The sequence below is a fragment of the Plecotus auritus genome (assembly GCF_963455305.1).
Source record: "Plecotus auritus genome assembly, chromosome: 2".
Classification (NCBI taxonomy): Eukaryota; Metazoa; Chordata; class Mammalia; order Chiroptera; family Vespertilionidae; genus Plecotus; species Plecotus auritus.
In genome coordinates, this window is record NC_137771.1 from 56,389,655 (window position 1) to 56,415,643 (window position 25,989).

The 25,989-nt window shown below is 38.0% G+C and overlaps 1 protein-coding gene across 1 annotated transcript in view; it reads right to left on the reverse strand.

Annotated features, from left to right (window-relative positions):
* SLC44A5 (solute carrier family 44 member 5) overlaps positions 1 to 25,989 on the reverse strand; it is a 333,802-nt gene that overhangs the window by 70,973 nt on the left and 236,840 nt on the right. The window contains exon 4 of the mRNA XM_080658185.1: positions 4,464 to 4,537. Coding sequence (XP_080514311.1) covers positions 4,464 to 4,537 — 74 coding nt within the window. The remainder of the gene's footprint in view (positions 1 to 4,463; positions 4,538 to 25,989) is intronic.

A 25,989-nucleotide genomic window follows, 5' to 3' on the forward strand; every position in this document is an offset into this window, starting at 1 on the left:
ACTTAAAAATTAACTGCAAATCTGTTTGGGGCAGCTAAGGCATTCCCAAACCACTTGTTTGTCGGGAATGTTGGCTTTCAAATCATTATTTTGTATCCCTTAAAGGTATATTTTAACTGTTTTAATATGTGAGGAACAGGCCGGCCAAATTGTGCTTATGGCTTTTTAACACAAGCAATTTACAAATGCAATGAAGCAGATAATAGGACACATGATACTGAATTTGGAAATCTGTGCTGATGACACTACTGCTGTGGGAGCATTTTTGGAAGCAGCCCTGTATCCGGTTGCCTGGATAAGAAAAATGTTGTTTATCATTTCACAGGTGGCCTCTTCCACCCAATGGTGAGTTTGGGGTCGTGTCCTTGAGCACAAATCAGTCACTCTCATGCTAGCAATATTCCACTTGAAATCATCTGGAATTCATGTATTCAGCAAAATACAACAGTAAAAATCTCACTCAACACAAAGAAATGTGTTCAAAAAACAGTCAAAACTAAGTGCTTGCTTTTTAAAATGAAGACTTCTAAACCAAAAAGAAGTGTAAATATGTATTTTAATTTTAAAATAATTATATACTTGTAAAGAAAGCAAAAGGACATTTAACACTAGTTCTCATTACCTATAAATATAATTTTTTTCATGAATTTGATTGGAACAATTTAAAAATTGATCCAATAAAAGTAATTATGCCTGGAAGCTCAGCACCTCACCTAAGTCATGTCTAGGTGTAGATTAGGCTCCTAAGGGTTGGTTCCTCTCCTAAGGATGATCTATTTAGACAGATCACTGAATCCAGTGGGCACATTTCCTATTTCCCATATTGCCATTGGCAACAGTGTGCCAAATATTTCACCAGTATATAATAAGATTCCCTTCCCTTCTGTTTCCAGTCGCGTTTTCCTCACTTTCCTTTAAACTCTCATGACAGTCTCCTCACAATCCATTTGGCTTCTGAACCTGGTTTCAAAACCATACCCATGTTTTAGGTCTTATTAAGCAGGTACTAAATGTTGTTCTGTTTATCTATTGTTGCTGCACCCATCACACCCAATCTACTGGCTTAATACAACAATTTTCTTTTGCTCATGATTTGGGGAGTCGTACATTTGGGGAAGCCTCGGCTGGGCCCCTGGGGTCTCTCATGCAGTCAGATGTTGACTGGGGTTTCAATCATCCGCAAGCCCTACAAGGCTGATGGTAATTATCCCTTGGAGCTCAGTGAGCCTGCTGACCAAGACCCCCTACAGGTGGCTTCTACATGTGGCTTGGGCTGCTCATAGCATGATGACAGAGTTCTAATCTATTTTGCATTAATTTACTTTTTTGTTAACTTCCTATTGTCTCAACTAATAGCAATAATTATTCCTAGGAAAAATTAAAAACAAAACAAAACAAATTTTAGACCCTAACTCCAAGTGCTTCCTAATTAAATGCAACAAGGAAATAACTCATTCAATTGGAAATACATTTGAAAAGAAAAAAAAAATTAACTGTTAAAATTGTGCTACTATTGCATAGGAACAATTTGCATAAGAAATATTCCTATTCTTTTTTTCTAGTTAGCAAATAATTGAATAGCAACCATCAGTGAAGTAGGACAAAAGAGGGCTATTATCATAAATGTTAGTTTGATCTTTCAAGGAGATTTGATTACCTTCTGCTCACACTCCACTTCCCCACTTGAATAGAGGTTCTGCTTTTCATCAGTCAAATGTCAAGTGCCTTTGTTGCATGCTAGCTGGCCATATTCCACATAAGGGCAAAAATCGGTTTTTCTGCAGCAGAATTTGTGAGAAACACAGCTCTCTAATTGCAAAACATGGATGAAAGACAGGCCTAAAAAAAAGGTCCTGATCTAACAAAATGGCTAAAGATGCCAAGCTACTATACTATCAGTTGACACTGCCTTAGCATCATCTTTCCTCAGGAAAAGGTACATGTTCCTTTATGTGAAAAAATTCTTCATACTCCTGGTAACTCCACCAATTGTTTTCCTTTATTCTTCTTTCAACCCAACATTAGAGATAACCAAAGAGTTAAATTTATCTTAGAAACAAACTAGTAAAGCCATTATAGTTCAGGTAAAGATAGCATATATATTTAGTAAATTTGGTGAGCCATTCATTTTGATCAGTGGCCTTAGGATTAATTTGGGAGAATCACTAAATTAATCCAGTTTTGCACAGGGAACATTTATCCTCTAATTTCATATGGATTAAGGCATTTACAAACTGACATGGAGTTCTTAAAGAAAAAGGCGAATTTCTTATCCCACTCCAGGGGGAATAATGGTAGCACTCCCAGTGCTTCCCTCTCTTGTCTCCACAGGACAGGGAGTGGCAGTGGCTTTCCCAGCTCCGGGTAAGGACGAAAGGAATTTCTCTGTGGATTATAACAGAGTGTCTCTGAGATATGGAGAAGAGCCATAAGGCCTCCTAATAAAAAGATTCTGGGCACAGTATAAGATCCTTATGAAGTTCCCGTATGCATTCAAACTATAATAACCAAAAGTATGGGTTGCTATATAGAAATAATAGAGTAAATTACATTTTAAAGCAATTTATTAAAATTCAGAACCACAAACGAACTACTCTCTAGTACTATTATGTAGCATTATTGGTGTAGCTGAATATTATTTCATTTACTTCTCACAATAGCCCTGCAAAGTAGGTAGTGTTTCTATATTTTGCAGATAAGAAAACTGAGGTTAAGACACTAGCACAATTCTACCAAACAAATGGAGGAAACCCTACATCTGCTTGACTTCAAATCTTCTCTTATGCAACTAATTTCAATTCTATAACAAAAAGTAAAAACAAAATAATTACACAAACAAGATGTGTTCCAAAGTTAGAGAAGCTAACATTCCTTTAGTTGTATAATAAGAAAATTAATTTTATTATAACATTTAATTTATGGGTGGTGTATTGTGTTACAACTACATTGATATTTAGACTTTAAAATAGTTAAAGAAATACCAAAGAAATCTTCTAAAGGCTTAGAGTATATTAGTTTTGTGATTTATGCTCCTTTAGTCTTCTTTCTCTCCTTATCTTCCTGCCTTACTTTTGAATTATCCAAATCTAAGTAGTTTTTGCAAGGTATTACTGAGATGATCTTCTGGAAATTACTTTCAATTGCTTTTCTCAAAAATGTCTTATTGGAAGATAAAACTAAAAAGCAGGAAAGAGCATTTTCCATTGTTCCCTAGGCAGGCCCAGCCTTCTTTCTGCTAATACATCCCACATTAAGTCCAGGCACTAGTTATTGATACTAGAAGCTGTTATCTGACTTTTATAGCTCCCATCCTATTAATAATATGTTAAAGTTTCCTAGGTCAACATATAAAGGACAGGACTTGGAGTCTCTGGGGGAAAATGTGATAAATTCACAGGCAATTGCAAAACCTTTTTACAGAAAATATTCATACCAGTCCCTTTGATAGTGTTTTAAAAATCCAAATAAAGAATCTCTGTATTTTTCCTCTTTATTTTCATTTTCATAGAAAAAAATTTAACCTAACAATAAACAACAGGATATATATTTCTGGTAGGCAAAAATAATGACTTTTTACATGTTATGCATTATCAGATAAAATGTTTTTTTTTCCTTCTTTTCTTTTTTATTCCCCTACATGGACTTTAGATTTATTTCATCATATTACAAAATAATTCTCTTTGAAAGAAGACTGAAATTACATTAAATATCTTTATCAATTTCTTTTTACATTTCAAACTCCCCCTTTTATTACTATTATCATAATACACAGTCTTTTCTCCATATCCACAGGGGATTGCTTGCAGGACCCCTATGCTTACCAAAATTCATTGATGCTCAAGTTCCATGTATAAAATGTGGTAGTATTAGCATATAACTTATGCATATTCCCTTATATTTTGGAAATCCTTAAAAATTACCCCTTCTTTTTAATTTTCTTATAAAAATGTTTATATATTACCTAAAGTATCTAGGCTCTAGTTCTTATTAGTAAATAGCAACATGAACATAATTAGCTGCTTAATAGAATTTCAAAAGTAAAATTGATTAAAAAGAGATCATAAGCTTTTCCTTCCTTCTTTATAATTGTACAAGAGGCCCAAAGCACAAAATTCGTGCACTGGTAGGGCCCCTAGTGGCTGCCACCACTTGCTGGGGCCTCCCTCCCTTCCCCCTGCCAGTCCCGCCCCCTGGTCGAATTCCCAGACAACTCCCGGTTGAGGGGACAATTTGCATACTACATTTTTATCATATAGGATTCACTTAACTAATTTGGGTTTTCCTTGTAATAAACTACTTTATGTTTATTTTTCATTGCATCTGCTACCCAGTGAGTCCTGGTGAAAAGACAACAATCAATAATAAGATGTTTTGGGAAAAATTGATTAATGTTAAAAGTATGACACTGACTTAGTTATTCCATTAACAAATGTTTAATATCTTCTATACCTGTATTTACTCACCTATAAGTCCTAAAAAAATGTAGCCAGTAATGAACAGTATGAAGACCATGCAGCACAGAACATCTGTACAACCCCTAAAGACAAAAAAAGAAATTAGAATTAAAAGGGGTCCAAGATGACTTCTTATTTACTGTACAAAATATAATGATATGCCATTTGACATCCAGTAATTCTGAAAGGTGGATCACATGTATTTCTGCAATTAAAGAAAGAAAGGGTTCATAATTCCATGATGAAAGATACTCCCCCAGAATTCTTAGTATTTATTCTTTCTTGTTTTTTATTTATAAAATGTTTTTAGGGATGAGAGTATGCCAACATTGAGTAATAATTTTTTTATTTGAAATTGTAATTTACACTATTTAATTTTATGATTTTCATCTTCTTGCTTCCCCAACACATGGTATATATATATATATATATATATATATATATATATATATTATTTCCATTCCTCCCTTTCTTTATTTTCTTTCTACATACACATTTTAAGGGTACTATTAATTAAATAAAGGACTAACTACATAAACTTTCTAAGAAAAGTAGAATTGTAACTTTCTAATGATCAAAACCAGCTATCCTATAGGCTAGATATCATCAAATTAGGTTTGAGAAAATATGGCTCATAGATGCAGTGATTTGCTAGGGATCACAAGTCAAGCCAGCTTCCAGCAGGGATAGTCAAGGTTTTCAACTAAAGTATTTTCTATTCCCAGTATTATAGCTTGTTCAGCTTCTGAGTGGTCTGGAAGGTAAAAACTATATCTTGGAAGTGAGAAATAATACAACCATTCTTTATTTGAAATTTAATGAAAAAATCTATTAGCAAAGAAAAAAATCAACCTATTTGACAGGATTAAAAGTTGCCCATGAGAATTTTCATAGGGAAAAGTTAATCTTCAGGGCAAATGGAATGCTCTAATCATTTAGCATAGGCAGGTGGAAGTTACACACTGTTTGTAGAGGTGGTATCAGTAATAATAATGAATAATAATTGTGCAGTAACATATACAGTAATACCTTACATTGATAAATTCCTGTATACATTTACTGCTTTCATTGTAAATTTTCTAAGAATACCATCAGGTTGTTTGTGGTAGTAACATGAGTTGACTTACCTAAGGTCCAAGAGAGAGAGGTAGCTACAGAGGCAGGCAAATATCTGGGTCTCTAATGCCAAACCTTTTTCATTTAGCTTTATGTTAATATTAGTGACCCAGTGCACAAAATTCGTGCACATTAAAAGGGGATTAATTAGAGGAAATAATTTAATATTGCTATTTGCCCTTTCTCTATAATAGAAGTGTCAGAGATGAAGGAAAATTAGTAAAATGTATATGAAAAGCTTCCTCCTGTCAGAGTCTGGGGCTCACCATGGGAACCAGAGTCAAGTCCCTGCCCACTCACATGCACTTCAAAATTGCATGAGACCCAGACCTGGCCGCCCTCCATCCCCCCCACCCCGATTGGGCTAGATCCAGACCTGGCCAGTCCCCCCTTGTCAAGCCCTGCCAGGCAGGGGTGTAGCCTCAGGTCCCCTGGCCTGGCGCCAGGACGGGGGGCGTGGCTTGAGGTCCCCCAGCCCAGACCAGGGTGGGGAGTGTGCCTTGAGGTCCTCTGTCAAGCCCTGCCAGGTGGGGGACATGGCCTGAGATTCCCTGTCAAGCCCCACTGGGTGGGGGGCATGGCCTGAGGTCCCCCGACCTGGCGCTGGGGTGGGGGGAGCAGCCTGAGGTCCCCTAGCCCAGCACCAGAATGGGAAGTGCACCTTGAGGTCTCCTGTCAAGCCCTGCTGGGTGGGGGGCGCAAGCTGAGGTCCCCTGTCAAGCCCTGCCGGGTGGGAGGCAAAGCCTGAGATCCTCTGTCAAGCCCGGCTGGGTGGGGGACATGGTCTGAGGTCCCCTGTCAAGCCCCATGGGGGCAGGGGAGGGATTAGCCTCAGGTCTCTGCTGATTGCTCGTTAAGACTCCTCATGGGAACTTGGCCTCAGCTGTGGGTGCAGCCAGCTTTGTGATGGAGTGATGGTCAATTAGCATATTCCCTCTTTATTAGATAGGATGATTACAGTTTTCTTTAAAGATTCAAATTAGATATATCTAAAACTCCAAACACATCCCTCCTACCTCAAAATAGAGAAAGTCACCCATGACACAAACTATCATTTGTTTGAATCCAATCCAAGAATTTTAAAATTCATTTGGATTTTAAAATTATAAGACTAATAATAAAAAGAGAAGAAAATAGAGTTCTGGTTTTTTTTTAGTTAACAACTGGTGAAAGTAAAAATCTGTTATTTTCATAAGCCAAGATTTGGAAGCAGTCCAAGTAGAGGGGTGAATAAAAAAGCTGTGGATTACTACTACACAATAGAATACACTATTATACAATAGAATACTACTCTGCCATTAAAAAAAAAGAAATATTACCCTTTGGGACAGCATGGATGGATCTGGAGAGCATTAGGCTAAGTGGAATAAGCCAATCAGAGAAAGACAAGTACCATATGATTTCACTCATATGTGGAATCTAATGAATAAAATGAACTAACAAGCAAGATAGAGACAGACACATAGATATACAGCAGGCTGACAGCTGTTGGGTGGGTCTAGAAAGAGGGGTTGGTGGAGGGACGAAGCAAAAGAGAAAAAAATTATGGACACAGAGAACACAGGTGATGGTCAGGGGAAGGGAGGTGGTGGGAGGTGGAAGAGGATATGGGGGGGATAAATGGTGACGGACAGAGACTTGACTTGGGGTGGTGAACACACAATACAGTGTACCAATGATGTGTTGTAGACTTGTGCACCTGAAACTTGTATAATTTTGTTAAGTAGTATCACCCCAATCAATTCAATAAAAAGGAAAAGGAAGCAAACATCTGCATGGGGATGAGAAGAGTATCTCTCATTGTTCAAATGCATTCTGACACATCCTACTCAAGATCAGGTTCTCATTCTGTCAGAGTAGTTGTTAAATAGCACAGACACTTAATGAAAAATGCCTGCAGGTGAGGGACTAAAGGAGCGAAAACTGGAACACTGCAGTGCTTTAATTAGAAGTCTTCAAGTTGTCAAAGCCTTTGTGTGTAATCATAACTACCAGGAAGAGGGAGAAAGGGAGGAGATCAGAAGCACCAGCCAGGATATATAGCTATATGTTGATATCTGTATATTTACATTATATGTAATGCTAGAGGCCCGGTGCATGAAATTTGTGCACAGTGGAGGGGAGGCCCTCAGTCGGGCCTGCACCCTCTCCAATCCAGGACCCCTCAGGGGATGTCCGACTGCCGGTTTAGGCCCGATCCCACAGTCAGACATCCCTCTCGCAATCCGGGACCACTGGCTCCTAACCTCTTGCCTGCCTGCCTGCCTGCCTGATTGTCCCTAACCACTCTGCCTGCCTACCTGATCACCCCTAACCACCTCTGCCTGCCAGCCTGATGCCCCTAACTGCTCCCCTGCTGGCCTGATCACCCTTAACTGCCTCTGCCTGCCAGCCTGATCGCCCCTAACTGCTCCCCTGCTTGCCTGATCATGCCCCTAACTCAGGGGTGGGCAAACTTTTTGACTCGAGGGCCACAATGGGTTCTTAAACTGGACCGGAGGGCCAGAACAAAAGTATGGATGGAGTGTTTGTGTGAACTAATATAAATTCAAAGTAAAGGAGCGGAGGGGAGAGCAAGAGAACTGGATAGAATAGCCGGATCCGGCCCGCGGGCCGTAGTTTGCCCATGGCTGCCCTAACTGCTTTCTCCCCCACTGGCCTGATCACCGCTAACTGCTTGCTCCCCTGCCAGCATGATAGACCCTAACTGCTCACTCCCCTGCCAGCATGATCACCCCTAACCACCACTACCTTGGCCCCCGCCACTGTGGCTTTGTCCCAAAGGAAGTCGGATGTCCAGAAGACATCCAGTCAATCCGGTCTAATTAGCATATTACCCTTTTATTAGTATAGATATACTGTAATGCATACTTATAATGACCTAGTGTTACATAGTAGTATAATGTTATATATGTGTAATGTTATGAATTAAGCACGTGGAGAAATAAACATATACTAGTATACTAGGGAGGTAAATAAAAGAAACTGCCAACTTCAAAAGATAGAACACAAGGAAAGAAGCAGAGCTCTGAAGGAAATTTTTGAAAAGTAAAACCCATACTCCCCAGCTACTGGCACTAAGGAATGGGCACCAGTTGAAGTAATGGCTCCATATGGGGTTTTATACTACATTTCTATTTCTTTTTGGTGCCCAGGATGCTACAGCACCAGGGACTGGGTACCCATACAATTGTTCCTCGAAGCAGTCTCTCACAATGGTGGAATAGCATCTCTCAATAATTCACACCTTCAGGTGTTTGAGATTCTATTCTGGGACCAGGGAGGATAATATATTCAAGTCTGCTTTTCTTTTCTGGTACAATGCTTTAGAAAAATAGCAGACCATACTCCAACGCCAGACTGGTTTATTTAAGCAAAAAAAAAAAAATGTTGAACAGAGTAAAATTATAAATTAAAAAATTCAAGAGTCTCAAAAAGCAGGAAAGTTTTTCTATATAGACATTTGTATTTTTTAATTTGTTCCTCTTATGATTTGATTCCCTTTGTTATTTTTAAAATTTCCTTTTAAAAATAGGTGTGTGTGTGTGTGCGTATTTTCAGATAATGACAATTACCTGCCATTTTCTCTATTAATTCGTCTGTTTCCCTCCCTTTCTACAGATATATTCCTTCCAGAAAAAAAAAAATGCTACTTAGAAAATTGAATTTGAACAAAATATAAAATATAGCTTAGGCACATTTGTGAATCAGGAACATAGCAGAAGCTTAATTCAAGTTTTTACAATTTGTAGCATCTTATCACTGTTCCTTTCTTTTGATTTCAGGGCATCTGTAACAACCCTATTTGTTCTGCAAGAAATGAGTTATTTTTAAAAACCAAGGATTTAATTTGGTTAAATTTTTAAGTCTCCCAAGACAGGTATTGAAGCAACTTGAGTGATACCAGCACCTGGTTGAAAATCTTTCTGAACCATATTCTGGCTAGAGGCTTGTCATTGCTGTGCCATTTCCTCAGGTATATTCATTTTTACTTTAATAGCAAGCACTAAGAACCATTGTTCCAAGCTAAAAATGGGTTGTATCCCACTGGGTCCCAGAAAGGATAAGTTGTAGAAAAATGTGCCCCCAACCCTCTTCCTCTCCCTCCCTCTGAATCAAAGTCCAATTAAAAAAAAAACAAACAAAAAACAAAACAAAACAAAAAATACCTGCTCACACTCAAATTTATCAGGAAGCTATTAAAACTTTATTCAGATTGAGCTACCCTGACATCAAAGTATTTTCAAAGTTGAACTACAGAAGTACCATTACTACCTTATATTTATTTTTCCAAACTACAATAAGAATAGGACCCCAATTATATATGCACTAGAGGCCTGGTGCACGAATTTATACATGGATGGATGGGGTCCGGCCGGCCTGCCCCCAATCAGGGAGGGGGGACAATTGGGAGTGGGGTCAGCTGCAGGGAGTTATTGGTGTCAAAGATCTTTGCAGGGTGTATACACGTTTCCTGTTGGCTTTTGGATGAGTTAAAGCTTCAAAGGCGCTTTAGTGTCAGGGACACTTACAGCTTCTGTTTCTAAGCCTCTCCCTAGACAGGTAATGCGGTTTAGTTCCCTGCTGACAAACCCTCTAAAGAGAGGCCATATATGGCTTCCCTCTTCAGTAGTAAGCAGTGGAGAGAGAACGCAGGAAGATGGTGGTTGTGCTGGGCACCTCTCCTGGACACCTGACTGATGGTCCAGACTGTGAGCAGTTTTCCTCCTGATCACTCGTCATTCAGGTCTATGAAGGCTGGAGAGCATTTACTTACTTAGAATCACTGAAGGTCACACTTCAGTGATTAGGGTGGGGGAGGCTATCAGGGGAGGGGCTTGCAAGGGGTAGGGGCTATGGGCGGTTGGCTGGCTGGCCCCGCCCCCGATCGGACCGGTTGGCTGCCACAGTGCGCGTTATAGCCACCAGTCGTTCTGGTCATTCTGGTTGTTCTACTGTTCGGTCGCTTGGCTTTTATATATGTAGATTTGCACACCTCCCTTCCCCACCTCACTCTAACCCACAATATAGAATGCCTATAGTCATCTCAACATAAAATCTTGGGAGCTTCCTTTGACTTTCCCTTTTTATTAGGTTCCCTTTCACATTCAATTGACAAGTACTCTTGGCTCCTTCTCTCCAATGTGTCTTCCTTTCTATTCTTACTACATGGGCTCAGTCCAGATCCTCTTATCTTCTCTTCAAACTATTGCCATGGTCTCTTAATTGGGCTCCATTCTGCACATAACGGAGAGCACTGATTTATGATGACATCACTTCACTGTTTAAAAACTGCAGTGCCTCTCTGCCACCTATTGAAAAATTTCCAAATGTCTTAGCTTTATGTTTAAGAACCTACAAATTCAATCCTACTGCAAGTCCCAGACTACCTTCCTAGCTTCATCTCCCTCTATTCTTCTCAGTGTACTTCAACCTACTTGGACTTTTTATTCCTTGAGTACACCATGAACTCTCCCCTGACCACACTCAGGGTTCTCTACTCATGGCCCCTTTAGACTCTTCCTCTGGAATAACCATATGTCTCTGTTTCTATGGAACAGCCAGGGTTTTACAGCTATTGTCCTGATGTAACCACTAACAATGAGCCCTTTGACTTTTAAAAGTACCCCAGTGTGGATCTTTACCCTATCTACTAAAATCCATTCTCCATATGGTAGATTCCCTCAATTTTTAGGATTGATTGATGTTCCATGGTATGTATATGCCTCATTTTTTAACACATTCATTTGTCAATGGACATTTAGACTGTTTCTACATTTTGGCTGCTATGAATAATGCTTCAAGGAAGGTTGGAGTGCAGACATCTGTTTGAGATCTTGATTTCAATTATTTTGCATGTGACCACAAGGTTAAACCTGGAGGACACTGTGATAAGGGAAATAAGCCAATCACAGGAGGACAAATACTGCACGATTCCACTTCAATGAGATATCTAAAATAGTCAAGCTCATAGAAATGGAAAGTGGAATGGGAGAGGAGCAAATGGGAGCTACTATTCAATGTGTATGTTTCAATTATACAAGCCAGACCAGTAAGTTCTAAACATCTGCAATACAACATTGTGTCTATATTTAACAATACTGTATTGAGTGCTTAAAATTTTGTTAAGAGGGTAGGTCTCATGTTAAGTATTTCTTACCACAATAAAAAAATACACACAGCATGTAAAATATAATAATCTGTTCAATGTTATATGTCACAAGAATTTAAAATTTTGCTATGAATAAGCTTAATGTGGATATCAAATAAGTGAATGTAAATGTAAAACAAATTTTAAAATAAAAAATTTATGATTCCATCCTTCAAACTAATTGCAATGACAACTCCCTCATGAAGTTTCCAACTAAAAGAGATCTCTCTCATCTATGCAAACTTACAGAAATTGTATTTGTACATAATTAAGGCAATTATCTTCAATCTATTATAACCTGGACCAGTGGGTGGCACTCTATAGCCCATCTGGCCTGCTGCCTGCTTTTGTACAGCTTGAGAGCTAAAAATGAATTTTACGTTTTAAGAAAACAAAAGAAGGATATTTTTAGAATTATACAAAATTCAAATTTCAGTGTCCATAAATAAGAATTTTTGGAAAATAGCCACACTCATTCATGTATATATTGTGTGTGGCTACTTTTGTGCTACAATAGCTGTTTTGAGAACTTGCAATACAAACCATATGGCCACAAAGCCTAAAATGTTTACTACCTGGGCCTTTATAGAAAAAAGTTTGCTGACCTCTCACCTAGACCACATAGTCCTCTATGGCAGCATTCAGCACAGATCCTTACATGCTGCAGACATAAGCAATCTATGTCCCATGAATGATTAGGAAGACACACCTCCAATTGATAGGCTAATGCATCATAAACAGACTCTGCTAAAATTCAGTGCTGTGTTTCAAATTTCAGATTTTGGGGGGAGAGGGGCCCTAAATGATGAAAGTTTTGTTTAGGAATTCAGTTTTTTGGTGAAGCTTAAGCATGCCATCTGGACATTACTGTCTTGAGTAAAATCACAAAAGAGAAAGAAAGAAAGAAGAAAGAAAGAAAGAAAGAAAGAAAGAAAGAAAGAAAGAAAGAAAGAAGGAAGGAAGGAAGGAAGGAAGGAAGGAAGGAAGGAAGGAAGGAAGGAAGGAAGGAAGGAAGGAAGGAAGGAAGGGGGGAGAGAGGGAGGGAGGGAGGGAGGAGAAAGAAGAAAGAAAAAAAAAAGAAAGAAGAAAGAAAGAAAGAAAGAAAGAAAGAAAGAAAGAAAGAAAGAAAGAAAGAAAGAAAGAAAGAAAGAAAGGAAGGGGGAGGGGGAGGGAGGGAGGGAGGAAGGAAGGAAGGAAGGGAAGAAAGGAGAGAGAGACAGAGAGAGAGAGAGAGAGGGCATTAGACTCCATTCAGAGATAATGAAAGAGTTTTATCTGTGAAGTGCATGTTTCAGTTCCACATTAGTTCTTATTCTCCAATAACTGTACTTCTGTGTCCTTTTCAGGGACACCTTTTTGCCTTCATTCAGAAACTGATCCATTTACTACAAGCTTTCTTTCTTTTTGGCAGATGAAATTCCAATAACATCAACCACCCTGAAAGGTCATTAATATTGAGCATTAGAGCGAGAATTAAAGTCTTTATTCTCTGACAGATCATCTATTCTTGCCAAATAGTCCGATTAGATACTGTCCACTGCTAGTGATTCCAGTCAAATGATGCCCTTTCATTCAAAGGTTCTTGGTGTCACCTGGGTCCACAATACAGCTGCATGTATAATCCACAGTCTAGAAACTTGGCTCCTCTGTGGTTCTGCTGGTACCTGCACAATGCCATTTATTCACCTATTACCTCTCAGATTCTTATGGCAAAAGTCTGTTCCAGCACCCAGGCCGGCATGGCTCAGTGATTAAGCATCAAACTATGAACCAGGAGGTCACAGTTCAATTCCTGGTCAGGGCACATGCCCAGGTTTTGGGCTCAATTCCCAGTGTGGGGTGTGCAGGAGGCAGCCAATCAATGATTCTCTCTCATCATTGATGTTTCTATCTCTCTCTCCCTCTCCCTTCCTCAGGAGGCAGCTAATCAATGATTCTCTATCATCATTGATATTTCTATCTCTCTCTCCCTCACTCTTCCTCTCCAAAATCAATTAAAAAATATTTTTCAAAAACTTTGTTCCAGCAAATAGAATGACTGCTTCACTTCCCAGAGGCTTTCTTAGAGGACAATGCACTATGGGGCCATCTTCCAATCTTCACCAAAACACGCTTGGCAAACTACAGAGTGTGCCTTGAGTTGGATAAATCATCTGAGTTGATGCTAATTAGTCAGCAGACTCCAACCATTTTGGGCTATTTGAGGGTAAATTTCTATATAAGTTAAAAATGCTATAGTACTGTTCCTCCACTCTTCACTGTGAGTGGAGAATCTGGCGATTTTGTGAGAGGAGCATTCTCTAAGAGCTTGCATTAGAAGGGTTAACTGTTTCCTTTGCTGTTGATTCCAGCTTCTCTTCCTCTTTTCAGACATATTGTCTAAAAGTTCTCTATTGTTCTGTTCCCACAGGTTTACATTATGCCATGTACCACTTTTGTGTCTGTGAAGAGCTGAGGTTTTAGAAGTAAGCAAGTTGCACTGGCCATTTCTACAAGTTTAATAGGAGGCTGAAGATTATCTTGAAGAATTTCATTGTAACCAGAATCAGAAATTTAATAGGAAAGAACAAATGAGGGTTTTATTACAGGACCTTATATTTCCCAGTGTTCAATCTTAATCCAAGTTCTTCAAGTCTCTTAAAAAATTTTTAAGGATGACTTCAAGGTTATATCTACCTTAGAAGATAATTCTGGTATCCAATCACTGAGAAAGAAGTTTAGTTTTGTCCAATTATTAATTTATAGCATATTTTAAACTGTTGCTGAAAAATAAAATATACCAAATAATTCCATACCCTAAAAAATTATGGTATATTGATAATGTTATTCAAATTGATTAGATCATGTGCAATGATATTTGAATATTATATCTGATTTATTGTTTCTAAATAATGGGATTTTAAAAGCTTCTCTATCCTGTTTTCATTTGGGTTTCATTGCTGTGAGAATGTAGTGGTTGTGATTTATATTTTGTATTTGTAAAGAGGAAACAAAGCCTTTTTTTGTAAGACAGAGAAGTTTATGTGATGCCCATATAAATGTCTCTTTTGTTTAAAATGGGAACAGGTCAAACAAAACTGGCCTTACTATGTTATTCATCATCTTTGTAAAACTTGCATAATATTCAAGAATCTGTCAGTGGGTGGAAACTACTCTGCATATTGCTAGTGAAGTGAGACCTGAATCATAGTTATTATCCAAATTACATCTGGCATCATGGACCACAGGAGAGGTGCTAGGACAGCCAGTTCAGAACAGCATTGGGACATCAGTCCAAAGTTTTTAACTATATCAACTTAGAATGCTCTGTGACCTTCTTAGAATAAATTAGAATTTCTTCTAAATAAAAACACAGAGTAGAGCCCAACGGGTGAGGCTCAGCAGTTGAGCATACCAGGAGGTCATGGTTCCATTCCTGGTCAGGGCACATGCCTGGATTGTGGGCTCGATTTCTGGTGGAGTGTGCAGGAGGCAGCCAATCAATGATTCTATCTCATCATTGATCTTTCTCTCTCTCTCTCCCTTTCCCTTCCTCTCTGAAATGAACAATATATATATATATATATATATATATATATATATATATATATATATATATTTAAAAAAACACAGTAGGCAACAGTGTGGTGATTGTGGTGGGTGGAAAGGGGTGGTTGGAGGTGGAAAAGAATAGAGGGGGGATAAATGGTGATGGAAAAAATAAAATTCATTCATTCATTCATTCATTATAAAAGGAAAAAATATTTGTTGAAATAATGAAAATTCATGCACTGGAGGGGGGCGTCCCTCACAGTCCAGGAGCCCTCAGGGGTGGGAGGCGACCTGGCAATCAGGGGAAGGTGACACCCCCATCACACCTCTGCTGCTGCCACTGCCAGCAGCGCAAGCCTTGGGCAGCCCTGGTTACCTGAGCCTTAGGCAGCCCTGGGCAGCTAGGCAGCCGCCATCCAAGGCTTGCCTGTGCCTCTGGCCGGCCCTGGGCGGCTGGGGGTCTGAGGGGACTGGTGGACTCCGAAGGCAGGTGTGTGCCTGCCGCCCCAGCAGGGCTTGAGAGGACTGGGTACTGCCATCTTGTGGCTGTGGGTGCCACCATCTTTGAGGGCGTGACAGTCAATTAGCATATTCCCTCCTTATTGGCTGTGGGTGCCACCATCTTTGCGAAGGCGTGAGGCTCAATTAACATATTCCCTCTTTATTAGATAGGATGTTATGCCTGGGATGGCTATTGAGATTTAGCTATTAAAAATACTCATGTCGGGAGAAACCAAGATGGCGGCATAGGTAAGCACCTAAACTGCTGCCTCGCACAACAATTTCAAAACTACAACTAAAAGACAGAACGGACACCATCCAGAACCACAGGAAAGCTGGCTGAGTGAAAATTCTATAACTAGAAGGAAAGAGAAAAGCTCACAGAGAATTGGAGGTACGGCAAAGGGTCTTTGTGCGTGCAGAGAGAAAGGGCGGCTGAGAGCCTGGCTGACTTTCTCTGGCAGAAGGGGGAAGGAAGCCCCCGACCGCACTGAACCCCAGTTCTGACTACACTGAACCCCGGTTCCAGGCGAGCCCCTGGGGACCCATGCCCTTACAGGGGGAATCTGGACTCTCGGGCGGAGACTCGGGAGCCAGGGAAGGCAGAGGTCTGAAGGCGCGCACGTGCCAGTGCGCACAAAGGCTGCGGAGGTTGCCACAGGCTTTCCCTAGTGGAAGGGAGTCAGAGGCTCCTGACTGCACTGAGCCCCAGTTGTGACTGCACTGAACCCCAGTTCCAGGTGAGCCCCTGGGGACCCACGCTCTTGTGGGGGGAATCTGGACTCTCAGGCGGAGACTCGGGAGCCGGGGAAGGCAGAGGTCTGAAGGCGCGCGCATGCGCGCAAGGGCAAGGCTGACGGGAAGCCAAGACTGTCTGCTCTGCCCTGAGACTCCACCCATCCAAGATGAGCACAGAGGCTATTGCAATTTGGCAAGTCTAATCCTATAAGGCTGTCTCCAGCACCGAACTTCTCCCAGCATAGACACAGCTGATCCTTACAGCCAACTGGCCTGGAGGTCAATTCCTCCCAGTGATACCAACAACAATCAAGACTTAATTACAACAAGGCTGTACACACAGTCCACAAAGGGGTGCACCAAGAGTGTCCACCTCAGGTTAACTGGGGAGGCTGACCCACTGGGCCATGTAGGAAACCTAGCACACAAATCTACCCTACCAACTCAGGGAAGCAGTAAAAATGCGGCGTCAAAGAAACAGATCACAAATGAAAAAAATGGAGGAAAACAAACAACTGGATATAGAACTCAAAACCACGGTGATAAGGCTTTTCAAGAATATCCTAGAAAAGGCCGATAAATATAACGAGACCCTCGAAGATATGAAAAGGGACCAACTAGAAATTAAACATACACTGACTGAAATAAAAAATATTATACAGAGACCCAAAAACAGACTAGAGGAACACAAGAATCAAGTCAAAGAACTGAAATACAAAGAAGCAAAAAACACTCAACCAAAAAAGCAAAAAGAAAAAAAAATCCAAAAAGTTGAAGATAGTGTAAGAAGACTCTGTGACAACTTCAAGCGTACCAACATCAGAATTATGGGGTTGCCAGAAGAAGAGAGAGAGCAAGATACTGAGAACCTATTTGAAGAAATAATGACAGAAAACTTCCCCCACCTGGTGAAAGAAATAGACTTACAAGTCCAGAAAGCGCACAGAACCCCAAACAAGGAACCCAAAGAGGACCACACCAAGACACATCATAATTAAAATGCCAAGAGCAAAAGACAAAGAGAGAATATTAAAAGCAGCAAGAGAAAAACAGTTAATTACCTACAAGGGAGCACCCATACGACTGTCAGCTGATTTCTCAACAGAAACTATGAAGGCCAGACGGGAGTGGCAATAAATTTTCAAAGTGATGAATAGCAAGAACCTACAACCAAGATTACTCTACCCAGCAAAGCTATCATTCAGAATTAAAGGGCAGATAAAGAGCTTCACAGATAAGAAAAAGCTAAAGGAGTTCATCACCACCAAACCAGTATTATATGAAATGCTGAAAGGTATTCTTAAAGAAGAGGAAGAAGAAAAAAGTAAAGAGAAAAATTATGAACAACAAATACATATCTATCAGCAAGTGAACCTAAAAAATCAAGTGAATTAAAAACATGAGGAACAGAATAATCTGGTGAATATAATAGAATCAGGGGCATAGAAAGGGAGTGGACTGATAATTCTCAGGGGGAAAAGGGTATGGGGGGTTCAGGAAGAGACTGGACAAAAATCATACACCTATGGATGAGGACAGTGAGGGGGGGGGGAGGTAAGGGCAGAAGGTGGGGTGGGAACCGGGTGGAGGGGAGCTATGGGGGGAAAAAGGAAAAACAATTGTAATAATCTGAATAAAGATTTATTAAAAAAAATAAAAATAAATAAAAATAAAAATACTCATGTCTCCTAATAATCATATAATAAAGAGTTAATGCCTTTAGTAATCAAAGGCATGCATAATAAAATGAGAAAATTACAATTTGTCATCCAAAGTTTTAATAATACAAAACATTGCCTACTTATGATAGGAGACTTAGAAAGCCACATGTCCTGTGATGTAGTAATTTCTTTTCTACTAATTAATACCATGAAAATATATGTAGATGTAGCAAGAATTTATTTATAAGAATTTAAAACATTGTACTGTTTATAATAACAAGAGTTTTAAACAACTTTTATGATAATTATATAAAAACATGTTCATGACATAGTAAGTAAAAATAGGTTATTAAAAATATTGAATATGATCATGTGTTAATATATGTATGTAAATGGTTAACAAGAAAAAATATATATACAAAAATATTACTGGTCATTATTTCTGGGTGGTATGATTTTATATGATTGTTTTCCTTCTTTTGCTTTTTCTGTTTTTTCCAAACTTCCATAATGGTCACAGATTGCATTTATAATAAGAACAAAAATCTAAGATAGACTGCATTTGACAATTACAAATAGATTGCTGAGTTATCTCATTATATTAATTTCTTTCTGATACCTAAAATTATGTTAAAAAGAATTTATATTCAATAAATACTTACAATAGGCAAGACATACTTTAAAACAAAGGCAATAATAAGAAACAAAGAAATACCCAAAATTCACTTCTGGGTATTTATCCTAAGAAACCCAAAACACTAATTTGAAAAAAGACATATATATCCCCATGTTCACTGTAGCATTATTTACGGCAGCCAAGATACAAAAGCAACCGAAGTGTCCATCATAGATGAATAGATAAAGATGTGACATATGATATGGATATGGATTTGGGTATGGATATGGATATGGGTATGAATATGGATATGGATATGGATAGAGATAGAGATATTATTCACCCATAAAAATAATGAAATCTTGCCATCTGCAACAACATGGATGGACCTACAGAGTATTGTACTAAGTGAAATAACTCAAACAGAGAAAGACAAATACCATATGATTTCACTTATATGTGGAATCTAAAATACAAAAAAATGAACAAACAAAACAGAAACAAATACATAGATACAGAGTACCTTTTGGTAGTTGCCAGATGGGAAGTGGTTGAGGGGATTGATGAAAAAAGTGAAAGGAATTAAGATGTGCAAATTACCAGTTATAAAAACAGTCATGGGGATGTAAAGTACAGCAGAGGGAATATAGTCAATGGTCTATATATATAAAAGGCTAATATGCAAAGTGTTCCCTCAGGAGTTCAACTGGGAGACTGAATTTTGATCGCTTGCTATGACATGCACTCACCACCAAGAGGCGGCGTGGAATGAAGGAAGGCCCAGGCCAGCAGCTGGAAGGCCCAATTGGCCCTGATCGTCGGCCAGGTCTAGGGACCCTACCCATGCACGAATTTCGTGCACTGGGCCTCTAGAATTGTAATAAGTATGTATGGTGTCAGATGAGTACTAGACTTATCAAGATGATCACTTTGTAACCTATGTAAATGTCAATCACTATGTTGTACAGCTGAAGCCAATATAATATTGTATGTCAACTGTCATTTAAAAAGAAATTTTAAAAAAGAGTTTATGTTCTGCTTTTTTATTTTTTAAAAATCATTATTGACTAAAATTATAAACATATTTTTTGATAATCTTTAAACAAAAAGTTACTAAAAACATGTAAGGGGGTAAGAGATTGTTTTCTGATTATTCTTTCTTACTGCTCAAACATTCTTTAGTGGAAGTGGGATCAAAAACATTAATAAATGCCATATTAAAACATCTTACAAAGCACATCTTCATCTACCAATAATAAATATAATCTCACCAACTTTGTAAGACAAAGATTCTTAGTTCTTGTTTGAGCATTGCATAAAATGAAAACAGAGATGGCCTTTAAACTTTCATTAATCTAGTCTCTATGATTTGATGTTAGGTCTCTCTCTTTTATTTCCTTTGTGTATATTTATCAAATTTGAATAGTAAAAACACCTGCTATTTTCCTTAAAATAATATTTATTCAGTTTTGATCTTAGAACTTAGTTTTTGCTTAGAATGTGCATTGTCTCCATACTAATATTTAACAGGATGCCCGATAATCATCCTCATGCTTTCAGAAAAATTGTAAAATATGTTTATACTTATAATTATTTAAGTGTCCAATAGATGAAACAGCACATTTAAAATAATTTGGGGTAAGAACTGGGAATAGTAGGAATTGGATATACTAGTTCCCTCAAGAAGGGGAACTGTGTTTGGAGAAGAGATGAGAGAGACCTACTTTTCACTCTATATCCTTTTGTAACTTCTCAATTGTATGTCAAACACATGTATTACCTAGACAACAATAATTAATTTACAGAAATTCATTTGAGTATTGATTTGGCATCTCTTTGAAATAACTTGAGAAATAATGTCAACTATTAACCATTAAAATATATGCAGTAGGGAAAGAAATAAACTTAATTTAATAGAAATTAAACTACAGACTAGATGGATATAAAGTCATTAAGGATATATCCCAAGCAAAATCCCTTATTGAGATTATATATCCAGGTCTAGATTAAAAGATTGAATGCTGTCCATTAATGATTAAAATCACATGTGTAGAAATAAGGTTTTGCCATCACAAACATTTTTCACTTATTTGTTTTGGCAATTATTTCAGTTTTCAGAGGAAAAATAAATGCAACATGATATATTTGGCTTATGCAGTATCAAATCTATTTATATGCTATTGGTAAATCTTTACTATGAAGTGAGAGGTGTTTGTCAACTTTAGAAAGAAAATTAATAAGAATGGTATAGTAAGATGCTGAGTTTTCATGACTTGCCCATAGCAAAGAAGCATAAACATTCAACACATCTATTGAATGAATGAGTGAAAGTGTTACCTAACATTAGACAATAATAAATTGTAGACATTTTCAAAAATGTATGAAAATGCTGTCCCACTGTTCTTAAATTGTTCACTGAAATGGGAAATTACAACCGTTTGTTTAGAGCAGTGGTTCTCAACCTTTTTAATACCGCAACCCTTTAATACAGTTCCTCATGTTGTGGTGACCCCCAACCATAAAATTATTTTCGTTGTTACTTTATAACTGTAATTTTGCTACTGTTATGAATCATAATGTAAATATCTGTGTTTTTCGATGGCCTTAGGCTCTACAGCAGCAGTTACAACATGAGGAACTGTATTAAAGAGTCGCGGCATTAAAAAGGTTGAGAACCACTGGTTTAGAGCCTGATGTATTATATAAATTGCTCATTATTTTCTCTATTTGCCAATACATTTATTCTACAAGCTCTTTACACTATAAGAAAGCATTACTCGTGAGAAGAGGGTCATTGTTATTAATTTTAAAAAGGACTTAAGCTTTTTGGGTTTAGTGTTTTCAATATGTTTATTGACTAGAACTTATTAAATACAGTCTCTGTATAATCCAGTTTAAATTTGAACTTAATTGTATCAGTAAAGAATGTGTTGAGCTTCAAATACCATAAAATTTATACCAGATACAGTGGCTTAAATTTCAAGGAATTTATTTGTTTCATACAACAGGAAGCCTAGCAGTTGGTGGTCCTGAGCTGGTGTGGTGTGTCAGTCAGTGGTGCCTTTAGGGATCCGATTCATTTCATCTTTCTGTCCCCCTCTCTCATCCTTAGCTTGTAGATATTCATCTTCATGCTTGCACCTCATGTCACCAGTTGACTGCTGTAATCAAGTCCTAAATCTCTTTATAAAGCTTTGTCTTTTTATTTAGAAAAGTACTAGGTCCTTCCTGTCTCATGGCCACCCTACCTGGAGGGGATTAGGAAAACTGAGGGTTTGGCTTTTGAGCTTGTACAATAGAGCAGACAAGAGAGAAGATGGCTTGCAATGGATGTTCAGGGAGACAAATTATGGAATACACTGCCACTATTAGTAAGATTTATTTAAACAATCATGAGAAATAATAAGATTTTCCTATTCTAATAATTTCTAGTCAACCCAAATGGATTATGGCAAAGAATAACTGTTTTTTCTACAATTATTATTATTAAATATTAAACATTTTATAAGATTGAAATAGGAAAACAGAATATTGTATCTTCTCAGAGAATTCAAAGTGAACTGAGATTAATTTCCCAGAGAAACATATCCCAGAGCTAATATCAACAACAGTAAAGAAGCAAGTTGTTAGACCTTATAACTGAATAATTTTATATTTCATAGTCAATCAACTAAATAATTCTTGACATTCTTGTTCAGTAAAATGGAGTTTGAAATTTAAATCTAGTCTTTGTAAGTATATACAATTGCAGTTGTCCTAAACTGAATATTGCAATACAAATCTTTCTTAAGTTAATATAAATTTTTTAAAAATCATTAGACATAAACAATATCACAAACTGTGCCAGTAAGTCACTTTCATTTCAACATAAGATACTCAAAATAGCATCTTAACAGTAAGTCTGGGAGTCGTTAGGCAATCTTACACTTAATTTCATCCAAGAATGGCCTCAGTTTTTTATTTTTATAACCAAGCACTACAATGCAATATACATAATGAGTCTCAGTTCCCACCACTATGCCCTTTGCTGCCATTCTGAGATGTAAGTTCATGAAGAATCCATATTTTCCAAGGCTTATCCCAGATATAAGTTTCTCCTCCTAATGATTTCATAAAACCTCTTTAGCAATTTCTGTTGGGAGAAGAAGACATAAAGCAGAAAAAGAATATAATTCTAATCCTCAAATACTCTAATTTTATAATTAAAAAAGAAAAATGCACCTAAAAGGTTAACATTGAAATAATAACAATTTAAAATGTAGAGGTAAAAATAGGTGTTTAGATAGAGTGGAAAAAGCTCAGTGTGAGTTAGAGTAGTGAGACTTTAATTATAAGAGATGGTTAAAGTTTTGAATTATGGGGAAGATTGGCAGAGAAGAGAGTTCCATTCTAAGCAAAAGTAAGTACAAAAGCAAAGGTGAAAAATTAAATATAGTTAATGGGGAAGAGAAGGAGAGAAGTTGGCTAAAATTCTTTACTGGATAAAAATTATAAAGCAGTCAAATTAGCATTGTGAAACCAAAAGAAAACCCAACTAATTTTTTTTTTTTTTTTTAACAGTGTGGTGATTTCCGGGCATGGGGGGCAGACTGGGAGAAGGTAGAGAAGGGTATGGCAGTGGGGAAGGGATAAATAGTGATGGAAGGAGACTTGACTTGGGGTGGTGAACACACACTACAGTATATAGATGACGTGTTGTAGAATTGTGCACCTGAAACATATATAATTTTATTAAGCAGTGTCACCCCAATAAATTCAACAAAAGAGAAAAAATTATTCTTTTATTTACATAACGAGAGGCCCAGCACATGAAATTTGTGCACGGGTATGGTCCCTAGGCCTGGCCTGTGATCAGAGCCATCTTCCCCAGCTGCCGGCAGCCAGCCCCACCCCCTTCCACCACTCACCCTAGTTCCCTGTTCGCCATCAGGGGATCAGAGCCTGCCGGCCAGGGGGAGGGACCAGGAGGTGGTCAGTATGCCTCACAGCAACTGGTCGAGTGGTTGTTCTGTTCATTCCACCATTTGGTCAATTTGCATATTACTCTTTTATAGATATGGATAATTATTTGTACCCATTTTCTGCCTGTGATACATTCTATAAATACAATGGTGAACCACACAGATAATATGCCTACTCTCATGGAGCTTACAATTTAGTGTGGCAAATAGAAAATAAATAAGTAATGATCAACAAATGCAACAATGACAGATTGTGTGGTAAGCTCTAGGAAGAAAACAGATATAATACTATGAAAGAGAATCATAAGGATAGGGTACATAGAGAAGGGATCTCTAAAGAGGTGGAGAATACCCTACTGTTTTGATTTAAATTCATATTATTAAAAATAGAGCTACCATATGACTCAGCAACCCTACTTTTGGTTATATATAGCCAAAGAAAATGAAACAGGATCTAGAAAAAATATCTGCATCCCATGTTCTTTGCAGCATTATTCACAATAGCCAAGATATGAAAACAACCTAAGGATCTGTCAATGAATAAATGGAGAAAGATGGAATATATATGTATATATGTGTATATGTATATATGTGTATATGTATATATATATGTGTATATATGTATATATGTGTATGAATATAATTCAGCCATCAGAAAGAAGGAAATCCTGCCATTTGCAATAACATGATTAGACCTTGAGGACATTATGCTAAGAGAAATAAGTCAGATAGAGAGAGACAAATACTATATGATATCATTTACATGTGGAATCTAAAAAGCCAAATTTGTGGAAATGGAATAGAATGATGGTTTCCCAAGGGCAGGGTGGTGGGGGTAATGGAGAGATATTGGCCAAATAGTACAAATCTTCAGTTAGAACGTGAATAGGTGCTAGAGATCTAATACACAGCATAGTGATTATAGTCAACAATACTGTACTATATATTTCAAAGTTGCTAAGAGACTAGATCTTAAATGTTCCCACCACCAATAAGAAATGGCAGCTATGTGATTAACTAATACTACAGTGGTAAATCATTTCACAATATATATGTATGTATTGAATTAACATGTTCACCTTAAACATCTATAATGTTATATGTCAATTATGTTTTGATAAAGCAGGAGAAAGAAAAAATAGAAGTGGAGAAAGTTCAGTTGCAGGCAAAACAACAACACAAAACCCAACAAATGCAAAGGTTCATGAGTAGACGAGACCAGGATTGACCTGGGAACTGACAGATAGTGTGATCAAAAGACAGAGTGAAAGGGAGACAGCAGTACAAACGGAGCTGGTACAATGGAATGACTGAGCTGCCCTCCATTTGGACTTGCCTATCAGGGCATCCACAGTTACAGGATTTTATACTTTAAGGGCTGGATAGCTTATGACTCACGTTAACATATATCATCATCTTATTTGGATCATTACAACAACTCTGTAAAGTTGATACAAAAGCTATTACCAACACATCATTTTACAAATTAGGTAACTCCTGACTACGATATCAGCTTATTTTCTATGGAAAAGTTCTTGAATAGAGGAGTCATATATCAAAAGCAGCATTTTAGCTAGATTTATTTGGCATAAGGATGGAGAACAAATTAGAATAAAGTGTGTGGTGAGTGCAGAGGGATGAGAATGAGAGAAATGAGGGCTGAACCAGGATGGTGGCAAAACAGAAGAGAATGAAACCAGGGCCAGTTCCGCTCCAGCAGCGTCACCAGCTCCCCCTGCACGGCGTTTCCCTGGATGGCCAGGATATTGGGAAGACAAATGTCACAGCACAGAGAGTGTACAACCTACTAAGATACCTCGTGGGCTGGAATGGATGTGAATGAATTTCTCTTTAATGGTTTTAAAGAGACGGGAAAGGGGACACTCATATCATCTGAGCACCAAATCTTAGATTTCTCTCTCTTACCGTCTTCAAAGCACTCCATTCCACTTTCTTTTTATTACATCAACTTGATAAAAAAATACATTTTCTGGGAGCTTTTGGAGATCAAAGATCTTATTTTCCAGTTTTCTGCTATGCGTGTGGTTAGCTGACATCTGTCTTTTCTGTAATAGACATGAAGGGTTGCTCCACTGTTGTTATTAATCCTCAAGAGGCATATCAAAAGAGAGCTTGCCTTGAATCTTCCCAGATGCAGACTGTTATTAACCATATGTGTGACAAGTTATTGAACTGTGTTGTTTCTAGCTCTTGTCAGCTGCATAAAAGTGGGCAAAGACAGGGTAAAGGACACGGAGGG